The sequence below is a fragment of the Martes martes genome (assembly GCF_963455335.1).
Source record: "Martes martes genome assembly, chromosome: 7".
NCBI classification, from domain to species: domain Eukaryota; kingdom Metazoa; phylum Chordata; class Mammalia; order Carnivora; family Mustelidae; genus Martes; species Martes martes.
The window spans coordinates 61,657,739-61,669,955 of NC_137894.1; the positions used below are offsets into that span (position 1 = coordinate 61,657,739).

Here is a 12,217-nt window from a genome sequence, read left to right on the forward strand (position 1 = left end):
CGCAGCCTCCAGCTGCGCTCCGAGCCCACCCAGCCTGCGACCGGCACAAGGTAACCCCGGGCTGAGAGCTCACACCTCGGCTTTGTCGCTGTAGCCGGCTTCCCCGCTCTAATACCTGCGAGCTCTGCGGCACTCAGACACCCCCAGTCCTTCTGTGACCCCGCGGGACCTGGGGTTATGCTGACCCCGCCTGGGTTTCCCCCCGGTTTAGCCTCTGGAGCGATGTTTCCCAGTGGAGCCGACTTTTAAAAGTCCCGATTTTGTGCTCCGTTGCTCCTCTGCTTGCCGGGAGCCGGCCCCTCCCCCCCGGGGTCTATCTTCCCGTTGCTTTGGATTCACTTCTCCGCAGGTCCTACCTTTCAGAAAGTGATCAATTTTCTGTTTCTAGAATTGTTGCTCCTCTTCTCTTCGATTTCCCATTGGATTTGTAGGTGTTCACAATGGTTAGATAAGCTGTCTAGCTGATCTCCTGCTACCCGATGTCCTCTCAACCTGCTACTTCTCTGCCATCTTGACTCCTCCTCCTGAATAATGCTATTCTAATAATGAACATTCACATCTAAGTTTTGGTGTGGGGAACTGTGTGTTAGGTCTATGGGAAAGAACTGCATGACCTCTGTCTGCTGTAAAACTATGTGAAAGACCTAATAGATTTTTAAAGTCTTGGATATGGGTGTATCCCAACACTCTGTGCAATTCTAGGGTGTGATAGTTTAGGAGTGAATAGGATTTGAACTCATTCATGTGTCGAGGGTGTCTGAAATTGAGAACCAGGCAGATCCATCTACTCTGACCCTGAACGTGGCTGTAAAGAAATTGGATCCCAAAGATTACAGGTGGGGAATTTTTGAACTATGTCCATATTCAAGTGGAGGTCAAAGAAGCCCAACTGAAGGAACTCTGGACTCACAGTGACAACTGTGGATTGAACAAAAGTTCTTTTTAAAGGGGCTGTTTTGAAGATTATGATTCTGACTTTGGAGGAACTATGGTGATTGGCACTAGGAGGAATCACATGTATAATTCCTTAAATAAAAACTTATTGACTTAAAAAAAAGTTTTGGGGGGTGCATGGGTGGCTCAGTCAGTTAAGCATCTACCTTCTGCTCAGGTCATGATCCCAGCCCGGGTCCTGGGATCGAGCTGCCAGGCTTCCTGCTCAGCAGCGAGCCTGCTTCTCCCTCTGCCTGCCCCACCCCTCTGCTCATGCACCCGCATGCACCCACACGATCTCTCTCTCTGACAAATACCTTGAAAAGGAAAAAGGTTTTGTATGGACATAGTTTTTCATGATTTGGGGGTATATGCCTAGGAGTTGAGTTAATGGGTCATAGAGTAACTACGTGTTTCAACGTTTTTAACAACTACCAAACTATTTTTCACAGAAGCTACACTATTCTAAAGTCCCACCAGCAGTATATGAGCACTGCATTTCTCCACATCCCAGCCAACACCTTTCTCTTTATTTATAGTCATCCTAGTGGATGTGATAGGGCACCTCACTGTGGTTTTGATTTGCATTATCCTGATGTTTAAAGGCTTTGAGCATCTTTTCATGTGCTTACTAGCCATTTGTATGTTTTCTTTGGATAAATGTCTATTAAGATCTTTTGTCCATTTTATAACTGGGTTGTCTTTTTGTTAAGTTTAAGAATTCTTTATATATTCTAGTACCAGTTCCTTATCAATTACATGATTTGTAAAAATTATATCCCATTCTGTGTATTGTCTTTGCACTTTCTGGTAATGTCCTTTGAAGCACAAATATTTTGATGATGCTCATTTTATCTATTTATTCTTTTATTTCCTATGCTTTTGGTTTCATATCTAAGTAATTGTTGCCCAGTCCAAGGTTACAAAGATTATGCGTATATAGGCATACATGCCTCATTTTATTGTGCTTCACAGATAATGTGTTTTTTACAAATTGAAAGCTTGTGGCAGTCCTGCATTAAGCGAGTCTTTCAGTGCTATTTTTCTAACAGCATTTGTTCACTTCATTTTGGTGATTCTTGAAATATTGCCAACTTTTTCATTATTATTATATTTTTTGTGATCTGTGATCAGTGATTATGACTCACTGAAAGTTCCAATGATGGTTAGCATTTTTAAGCAGTAAAGTATTTTTTAATTAAGGTTTACATATATATTTTTAGACATAACAATAATGCACACTTAGTAGACTACAGTATAGTGTAATCATCACTTTTTTATGCACTGGGAAACAAACTAAAATCATTTGATTCACTTTATTCCGGTGGTCTGGAACCAGACCTGCAATATTTCCACAGTATGCCTGTATTTTAATAGTTGTATAGTTTTAGTTTCTACATTTAGGTTTTGGATCCATTTTCAATTAAGATTTGTATATAGTGAGCCAAAATTAGGGGTCAAATTTCATTCTTTTGCATGTGAATATCTAGTTGTCCCAGAACCATTTGTTCAAACAACTATTGTTTCCGCTCATTGAATTGTCTTGGCACCCTTGTCGAAGATGAATTGACCATCAGTGTATGGATTTATTTCTGGACTCTGAATTTTATCCCATTGAATTATATGTCTGTTCTTATGCCGGTTCCACTGTCTTGATTACTGTAACTTTGTAGTAAACTTTGAGGTCAGAAAGTGTGCAACTTTGTTCTTTTGCAAGATTGTTTGGCTATTCTGTGTTCCTTGAATTTCCATGTGAATTTTAGGAATCAGCTTATCAATTTCTGCAAAGAAGTCAGGTGAGATTTGGGTTTGGATTGCACTGATTCTGTATGTCAATTTGGGATATACTAAACACCTTAACAGTAATGTCTTTTGATCTATGAACACGGGCTAGCTTTCCTTCTATTCAGGTCTTTGCTTTTAGCAGTGTTTTATAGTTTTCAGAGTAGGAGTTTTGAATTTTTTTTGTAAAATTTATTCTTAAGCATTTTATTCCTTTGATGCTATTATAAATGGAATTTTAAAAAAGATTTATTTATGTATTTGAGAGAGAGGGAAAGGGAAGGAGAGAGGGAAGGAGGGATGGGAGGAACAGAGTCCCCAGCAGACTCCCCACTGAGCATTGAGCCCAATGTAGGGCTCCATCTCAGGACTCTGAGATCATGACCAGAGCCAAAATCAGCAGTTGGACACTCAGGCAAATGAGCCATCCAGGCATTTTTTTCTTAATTTCATTTTCAGTTTGTTCATTGCTACTCTACAGAAATAGTTGATTTTTGTATATTCATCTTGTCTCCTGTACACTTGCTGAACTAGTTCTAATAGTTTTCTAGCAGATTTCTTAGGTTATTCTGTACACCAGCTCATAGCATCTGCCTTTGTTGTTTTTTTCTTGCCTAATTGCCCCAGTAGAATCTCCAGTTCAATGCTGAAAAGAAGTGCTCTGAGAGCATACATCCTTGTTTCTGATGTTAGGAGAAAACCATCCAGCCTTTCACCATTAAGTATGATGTTAACTGTGTGTTTTTTGTGGATAATCTTTATCAGGTAGAGGTAATTCCTTTCCAGTCCTAGTTTGTTGATTGTTTTTTTTTTTTTTAAGATTTTATTTATTTGACAGAAATTACAAGTAGGCAGAGAAGCAGGCAGGGAGTGGGGGTGGGTGGGAAGCAGGCTCCCCGCTGAGCAGACAGCTCGATGTGGGGCTTGATCCCAGGACCCTTAGACCATGATCTGAGCTGAAGGCAGAGGCTTTAACCCACTGAGCCACCCAGGCACCTTGTTTAATGTTTTTATCACAAAAAGGTGTTGAATTTAGTCAAATGCTTTTTCTGCATCTATTGAGATGATAGTGTGGATTTTTTCCTTTATTAACATGTTGTATTGCATGATTGATTTTTGTATGTTGAACTAACTATATCCCAGGAATGTTGTATACTTGGTCATGGGTATATTTCTCTTTCTGTGATGCTAGATTCAGTCTCCTAATTTTTGTTGGCAATTTTGTGTCTCTAAGCATAAGGGATATTTATCTGTAATTTACCTCTGATGTCTTTGGTTTTGTGTCAGGGACTTACAGAATGACTTATGAAGTATTCCCTCCTCTTCTGTTTTTGGGAAGGATTTGTGAAGCACTGGTGTTAATTCTTTAAATGTTTGGTAGATTTGAAGCTAATGAAGCCGATCTTGTGAAATTTTCTTTATGGGAATTTTTTTGTTTACGAATTTAGTATTTCATTAAATGTTCAAATATTCTATTTCTTCTTGAGTCATGTTTGGTAGTTCCTGTCTTTCTCGTGATTTGTCCATTTCATCTAAGTTATCTAATTTATTGGTGTATAATTGTTATAGCATTCATTTATTATTTTTTCATTGTTGTGACTATTTAAAGCTAAAAATTTCTACTCAAGCCCTGCTTTAGTTATATCCCATAAATTATTTTTATCGATTTTTAAATAATTTTGCAATTTCAGTTTGTAATTCTTCCTTGATCCAGTTGTTGTTAAGAGGTTTGTGCTTTTTGGTTTTTTTTTTTAAGATTTATTTATTTATTTATTTGACAGAGAGAGAGATCACAAGTAGGCAGAGAGGCAGGCAGAGAAAGAGAGGGGGAAGCAGGCTCCCTGCCCAGCAGAGAGCCTGATGGATGCAGAGCTCGATCCCAGGACCATGAGACCATGACCTGAGCAGAAGGCAGAGGCTTAACCCGCTGAGCCACCCAGGTGCCCCAGTTGTTAAGAGTTTTTTTTTGTTGTTGTTGTTTTTTTAATTGTTTTTTTAGTTGTTAAGAGTTTTTAAAAACTTTTTTGGTAGAAAGGCTCTTGTGTTTTCTGATTTTGCGAAGCATTTTTGTTTGTTGTGTGTTTGAGTATGTATAATTTCAGACAAATGTGATTTCTATTTTTTTAATTTGTTGAGGTTTTTTTTTTGTTATGAATATTCCCATGGACATCTAAAAATTTTTTTTTATTATCGTGTGGTTTATATGTTCTCTGCATTGAGGGTGAATATGTGTGTCTTTTTTCTGATAGTCTGGAAGTCTTGAAAAAAATTCTTTTCATGACCACTTTTGTATCTTTATATAATCTTTTTTGTTGTTGTTGTTTTTTAAGATTTTTTTATTTATTTGACAGAGAGAAATCACAAGTAGGCAGAGAGGCAGGCAGAGAGAAAGAGGAGGAAGCAGGCTCCCCGCCAAGCAGAGAGCCCGATGCGGGACTCAATCCCAGGACCCTGAGATCATGACCCGAGCCGAAGGCAGAGGCTTAACCCACTGAGCCACCCAGGCGCCCTTTATATAATCTTTATTACTAGATTTAGTAGTTTTCTTTTCACCCTGGTGAAACATGAGGAAACCAGTGTATTTCCACCTTGTCTTTTTTTTTTTTTTACAGTATTTCTACATTGTTTATAATGTTTGCATGCATAGAGATGTTCTTATGCTAGATTAAATGGACTCTGCTCACCTCCAGTGATTAGCCCAGCATTCTGTAGTCCACCCTGGCAATCCCTCCCCTGTAATTTCTTCAGAAAGGCTCACTGGCACCTTCTCTAGGGTCTCTGAGTTCATATTTGTAAGTGTTTGTTTATTGCTTTTATACTTACATGAAAGAACATCTGTTCTTTGCTAGGTCAAAGGATATGTACATTTTTTAAATTTAAAATACATGGTAAATGTTTCCACAGTATGCCAGTTTACACTCTTAAGTAATACCTACCCACTGTGCTAAAGGTTATTTTCTTCAGTCTTTGCCAGGGTGAGAGGCATAGAATACACCCTTCATTTTAGTCTTGGCTTGCAGCTCGGTTCTGCCCTTGTGTCAGAGATCACACGCCTTGTCAGGTACTTCAGACCCTTTGTCTTTGTGCTTGGGGCCACTGGATTATGTCCCCCTCTCAAACCCGCTGTTAGTCTTTTTGGTTTTGGAGGCCCTTGCTATATAAAGGAAATTACCCGTTTGTGTCATATGAGATACCAGTGGGTTTTTTCCTAGACGAGTCGTGTGTTTGTTTTTATTTTGTTAATGACATTTATTACTACTAGGAAAATGTTAATTTTATGTTGCCTAGTGTTCGTCAGTCTTTAGTTTCATGGCTTCTGTTTAGTTTCATGCCATTTAGGAAGGCATAGCCCCACTATGAGATAATTTTTTTAATTTATATTGTTCTGTAGTAATAATAAGTTTTCCTCCACTCCATATATTTTTGAGCCACAAATCCTGAAGAGTTTGTATTGGCATGATGTATGAAATGGGTCTCTGATATAACCTTTTTTTCACATGGCAGCCAGTTGACTCAGCAATATTTATCGATTGGTCCATGGGTATTTATTTTTGGAAGTCATCAGCGTAGCAGTGGGAGCAGACGGAATTCTCCAGGAGCATATATTATTGAGGGAGAAAAGAGGGCCTAGGCCTGCAAGAATCCTAGAGTATCAGTTTTGTTTGTGGAGGGTGAGCCAACACAGGAAATTGGGAAGGAGCACCACAGAGATAGGAAGCCAGGAAGGAGCCAGGGCTCTCAGGAATGGAGTATCTCAAATGGAAGGGAGAGGCTGGCTGAGTGGAGGTTCTCTGAGAGGTTGGGTAAGATGGGGCCTGGAGTTGTGGATCAGATCTAGCCACATGGACGTCACAGGGACCTGGGTGATTTACTGTTTGGTGGAGTGGTGAGGCAGGTGCCAGGTTTAAGCGGGTTCAGAAGGGAGCGAAAGGTGGGAGACAGCAAATGGTGACAGTTGTTTCAAGAAGCATATCTGTGGGTGGGAGAGCAAAGACCCCTGTGAGGAAGGTTTTTAACGGTTTTGCATACTTAAATGCTCATAGGAAGCATTCAGCGAAGAGGGTGAGGCAGAGGCAACAGGTGAAGAAGGAGATGATCAGCAGTGGAAAGTTCCCAAGAAGAGGGCACAAGACCTCAGTCTGAGACAGAGGGACCCGCCTAAAGCAGGAGAGACCACTTGTAATGTTGCAGCAGGAGGAATGGAGGCAAGGATGGAGGTGGAACTGTCTGTGTTCACCTCTTCTTGTCTTAGAGTAGCAACAGGTTAAGAACTGATGATAGAGTTTGGTGCCTCTAAATGGATGATGCCTGTTAGGTCCAGCAGGAGTCAAGGTCATGTCCTTGAGTTGCTGGCTGAGATAAAGGTGGGAGGAACATATTGCAGATCCAGAGGATCATCCCATCTGGTTCCAAATTAGGACCTTTGGTTTAGCCGATGTATGGGGCATGGCGGGGCGGGGTGGAGTGCCTGCGGAGGCCCCAGGGTCAGGCTTCTCACAGCCCGTTGCTTTTCCTCCCCCCTCTCCTGCTTCTGCTTGGGCTTTGTTTGCTATCCCACTAATCCCAGATCTAGCCATGGCCACGTTCCTGTTGCCACAATGGTAGAAAGCCCTCCCACCCCCACCCCCACCCCCACTGATGCTGTCTGCTGGGTCTTCTGAGCTCCGTTTGTTCTGGTTCCTTTCAGGAACTCTCCTACAAGCCATCTTTGAGCCTATGGCTTGAAGCATAAGGGGACATCATCCAGGGACAGATTTCTATTGCTCTCAACTTCTTGGGGGGGGGGCATCCAGCCTTCTGTAATCCCAGTGGGGAAGATCTTTTACGATTGAGCCTTTATGTTGGAAACTGTTGGCACAGTTCAGAGTTGGAGGAGATAATTCTGCACGGGCTTTCTGGTGCTCTGCTTTTCTCTTTATCTGCCTTTGCTCTGATCCTGAGCATTTTCTTTTCTGCAGGGGGACATAAACTTGCCTGATTCCAGTGACTCCTGGATAGGGGATGTTCGGGGCAGTTCCGCAGTGAGGAACAGTCACCTGAGTCTGGCTGGGTCCACCTGGAAGAGCTTAGCTTACAGTGAGTGGAGGGGGCTGAGGGCACATAGCTACCTGCCTGGTTTGGGGACTTTGGGGGCTGAGGTCTCCTAGATCTTAGGGAGTCACTGGCCTGAGGTTATCAGCCCCCGGTCACCGTCCCTCAGGAAGCTGTTGCTGCTCTGATGCCTGGATAATCATGCTGTCTCACAGCCTCTGCCCATTCATCGTAGGCCACAGAACCTCCCTGGGCAGCTGCTGCTGTTCTCCATCCAGCCTCTCCAGCCTGGGGACCTGCTTCTCCTCCTCCTATCAGGACTTGGCCAAGCACATCATAGACCTCTCTGTTGCTGATGTGAGGAACTGTTCCACTTATCCCCATGGTTCCTTTATCAGACCTGTGCTGAGTGGGGAGGAAGGGAACAGAGGGAAAGAGCAGAGCACTTGAGGGCCACATGGCTGCTAGTGGCTCTCCTTCTTGACAGAAGGGGAATTGGGTGCATGCTGGCTGGAGTGACTGGCTAATCCAAGGGTCTGGTTTGTCCTGTGCCTGCTAATGTGGGTGTGATCACTGTGTCTCCAGGTGATGGCTGCTTGCTCAGATAATCTGCACAACCTCTTCAGCGGCCAGGCAACAGCTGGCTGGAAGTAAGTGCCTTTGCCCAGCGTCTTGTCCTAGCCTGCTGGCTGTCCTTTTTGTCCTCTCTCTTTTCCCTTCTCTGCTCTGGCTTCCTTGAGTCCCTCACCCCAAGCTGCGACTCTCTGACCCTGGATCCCAGTTTTTACCTTTTCTTCCTCTTCCTCACCCTTGGTGTTCCCCAGCTATCAGGGTGAGGAGCAGGAGGTCCAGCTTTACTACAAGATGTTTTCTTCTACTCGGCATGGCTTCCTGGGGGCAAGCGTGGTGTCCCAGCCACTGTCTCACGTGTGGGCAGCTGTGAGTGATCCGACCCTGTGGCCGCTGTACCACAAGCCCATCCAGACAGCAAGGCTGCATCAGCGCGTGACCAACAGCATCAACCTGGGTGAGCCTAGGGAAGGCTTCCCGTGGGCTGTGGCCAGGGACAGAGGGAGCAGGGCTGGAGGCAGCCCTCTTGGGGGACCAAATGCTTGGACGACCTCCGGATCACTCAGGCTGCAGAACGATGGGATATCGGGGGTGCTTCTGGGCTGGGAAGTCTGTCCACACACTTCCTGACTCTCCGCATTCCTGACTATCCAGTATACTTGGTGTGCAATACCACCCTGTGTGGCCTGAAGCAGCCCCGGGATTTCTGCTGCGTCTGCGTGGAAGCCAAAGAGGTGCCTGTCTTGCTGATGGTAAAGATATTATGGGCAGAACTTGGGCTAGGGTGCTGTGAGAGGCTGTCATCATGGGCATCAGGTCCTCTGGGCAAAGGAAGTTTGGGCAGGCATGACGATAGCTTAGAGGCTGGCTTCACTGGAGCCTGTCCCTGTCTGACCCTTGTCACTCTCTGTCCCCAGGGGCACCTGTCTGTCATGGCAGCTCAGTCTGTTTATGACACATCCATGCCGAGACCCAGGAGGGAGATGGTCCGAGGGGAGATCCTGCCCAGTGCCTGGGTTCTACAGCCTGTCACTGTGGAAGGAAAGGAGATCACCAGAGTCATCTACTTGGCCCAGGTGATCCTCCCTGCGCGGCTGGCTATGTGGAATGCCTTGGTTTGACCCTGGCACCCCATGGGAGTTTCCTCTTTAGCTGCTCGTCACCCTTCAGTGCCCAGGCCCTACGTCCCAAGAGCCAGAGACTTGGGCTTCTTGGGTCACAGTAAGGGGGTGGTCTGTGGTGAATTAAGGCAGGAGGGGGCAAAGTTGCTCAGTCACCGAAGAGCTCAGCAGCCTTCAGCCTCTCTGTTGCCAGTGTCCGCAGGAGATAGTCATGGCAAGGCAGGAGCAGCAGCCTCAGCAGAGCAGAGTGAGCATGACCTGGACTGTTTCCTCTCTACTCCCAGTTCCCCACCATGACCTTCAGTAGCGGGAGGGGAAGCCCATGCAAAGATCTGAATAGCAGAGCACAGAGGCCTGTAAACTCTGAAACTGCAGACAGTCAGGGGAGATTTTCCCATCACGACAGCCCAGGTGGCTCCTTGTGCCCACCAGAAATGGAACATCTGCATCTGTTCACACCTTTAACTTCCGTCTCTGCTTAATTTCAGGTAGAACTTGGCGCACCAGGCTTTCCCCATCAGCTCCTGAGCTCCTTCATCAAACAGCAGCCGCTGGTGATAGCCAGACTGGCTTCCTTCCTTGGTAGTTAGCATCTTACCGTCCAGATGGTGCTGCAGAGCTGCAGGCCCAGGATGCGCCAGTGATGCTAGGGTGGCCCTCATCACTCTGTCCTGGGATGCAAGGAGAGGCGAGGCTACCGGCTGTGGCTGACCAAGCAGACAGCACTCAGACTGAGTGGCCAGCAAAACCCCAACAGTACTTGGGTCACAGCTGGGGCCTCTGCAGAGCGAGGGGACCTGAGCTCTTGGCCCTGGCTGGCCAGAGTGAATGAAGCTCAACTCACTGTTTTGGACTTCTTACCTTTCTTTCCTGCCCCTGGGACCCGGTGGCAGACAAGTTGCTTGAAGACCAGGACTGGGCGCAGCCAGCAGAACTGGGGAAGGGCAGGTCTCTGGCACCATGCTTCCTGGCTCTGGCCTAGCCCTCGGGCAGGGAGGGAAGCAAGCAGCCATTGGCCGGGACTGCTCGGAATCTGCCTCCAGTGTTCAACTCCACTGCGGGATGGAGTGTTGGAAAATAGCAAACCAGAAAAAGGGTTTAAAAAAACAGCTGCGCAAACCACAACAGTGATTCAGAATCGTTTCTCCTTTGGTTTTTTACAAAATACTTTATTATTAATTTTTGGGTTTTCCCCCCTTTCCTTTCCCTCACAGGAGAGGACATTTGGGTCTTCGCCTCATTCAAAGTATTGAGCAATGCTCAGTCTTGGAGCCATCACTCCAGAGCTCAGAATGGGAAGACCACTGTAGAAGCAGGTTGGACAGATTTGGGGTCATGAAGGGGAATCTAGGTCTTTGAGGAGGGGTGGGGATGAGCAGCTAGGTGTTGGCTGCTGTCCGCACAAGAGGAATTTTAAAAACCTGAAAAGTTGCTTTTTGAAGACTGGAGAGAAGATACTAGAACTCCTAGAGGAAGTACATGACTTGTTAGGAGGAAACTCAGTTCCCATTCCTCACCTCCCTCAGAGCCTTGGTGACAGCCTTCAGTGGTCTCTTGGGCATCCTGCTACTGGGGTAGGATGGGCTATTCTAGGAGGGGCTGGGGAATGGGCTTGGTTTTCTTGTACCTCAGCCTGGCTGAACTTGAGCTTTGAGTTTGCCATATGGTGATGTGGAAGTGGTTGGGGTGGGAGAGAGTCCCACCTTCCATTCTGGTGCCCAGAGTCTTTGGTGGAAGAGGGCGACCATATGGGGTTGGAAAAGATGTGAAAAGGTTTCTGTATGGTATAGTGCAGAGGTTTCTTTAGAAGTGTTTGCGGGATTTTTTTTTTCTTTTACCTCAGATTGTTACTTATGTAAAACTGAAGGCTTTTTAAATTGCCTTTAAGTATATTTTTCTGGTTAATTTTTTTTGGTATATTTAACACCCTATTTATGTACTCCCATCTCTGTTCATATAAATCTTTAAAGACTATTGATTGAAAGAGAACACTTGCAAATTAGAAGTCCATGGTGTCCTTTCATTTAGTGAAGACTACTGTATCATTTGAGTTCAGAATTTAGCCTGGAGATGATGACAGCAACACCTGCTCATGGCCCAGTCTGAAGATATTCGGTTCATACAAATATACTGAGCTCTTCCCATGAGCTCAGCACAACTTTGCTTGAACAGCAACCTGATCAGTTGCCCAACTGTAGCCAGCTGTAGCCCAGATATACAAATGAGAGAGGATACAAGAGCAGTCACTGCCATGCAACAGCGACCACAACCCCCTGGAAGGAAGCTCTTTAACAGGTGAGCACCTCTGGGCTTCTGGGCAGAGCCGGCAATGGGAGTCCGAACATATGGGTCACTAAGAGGCGACACTATTCCCCTTACCGTTAGAGCCACACACCTGGCCTGAGTCAGCAATCTCAGGAATATCAACTGAGGCTGATGTTGCATTCAAGATAGTCCAGGGACCCAGCTCTAAATGATCATGAGGAAGTCATATTTTGGTTTTGATGGGGGGCTCTCAGGCTTATCAGAATCAGCTGGAGAACTTGTTACACCCCAGAGTTTCTGACTGAGTGGGCCTGGACAGGGGCCAACACATTTGTATTTCTAGGAAGTCCGAGGTGATCCTGAGGCTGCTGGTCTGGGGACCACACTTTGAAAACCAGTTTTAGACAATTCGCAGCGAGCAGATACATAGAAAAGGACCTAATTCATTCACTGGTTTATGAGCTGCCTGTGATTCCTAAGTTTATCTTATTGCCTAGAGAGTGGGTCTTTAAGGT

General features: G+C 45.2%; 1 protein-coding gene across 1 annotated transcript in view; it reads left to right on the plus strand.

Moving 5' to 3' along the window:
• STARD9 (StAR related lipid transfer domain containing 9) overlaps nt 1-11,445 on the plus strand; it is a 129,464-nt gene extending 118,019 nt beyond the window's left edge. Inside the window, exons 27-33 of the mRNA XM_080808186.1 lie at nt 7,674-7,791; nt 7,982-8,103; nt 8,332-8,396; nt 8,571-8,773; nt 8,971-9,050; nt 9,234-9,392; nt 9,926-11,445. Of these exons, the coding sequence (XP_080664312.1) occupies nt 7,674-7,791; nt 7,982-8,103; nt 8,332-8,396; nt 8,571-8,773; nt 8,971-9,050; nt 9,234-9,392; nt 9,926-10,027 (849 nt within the window). The 3' untranslated portion in view covers nt 10,028-11,445. The remainder of the gene's footprint in view (nt 1-7,673; nt 7,792-7,981; nt 8,104-8,331; nt 8,397-8,570; nt 8,774-8,970; nt 9,051-9,233; nt 9,393-9,925) is intronic.
• The last annotated feature ends 772 nt before the right edge of the window (nt 11,446-12,217 follow it).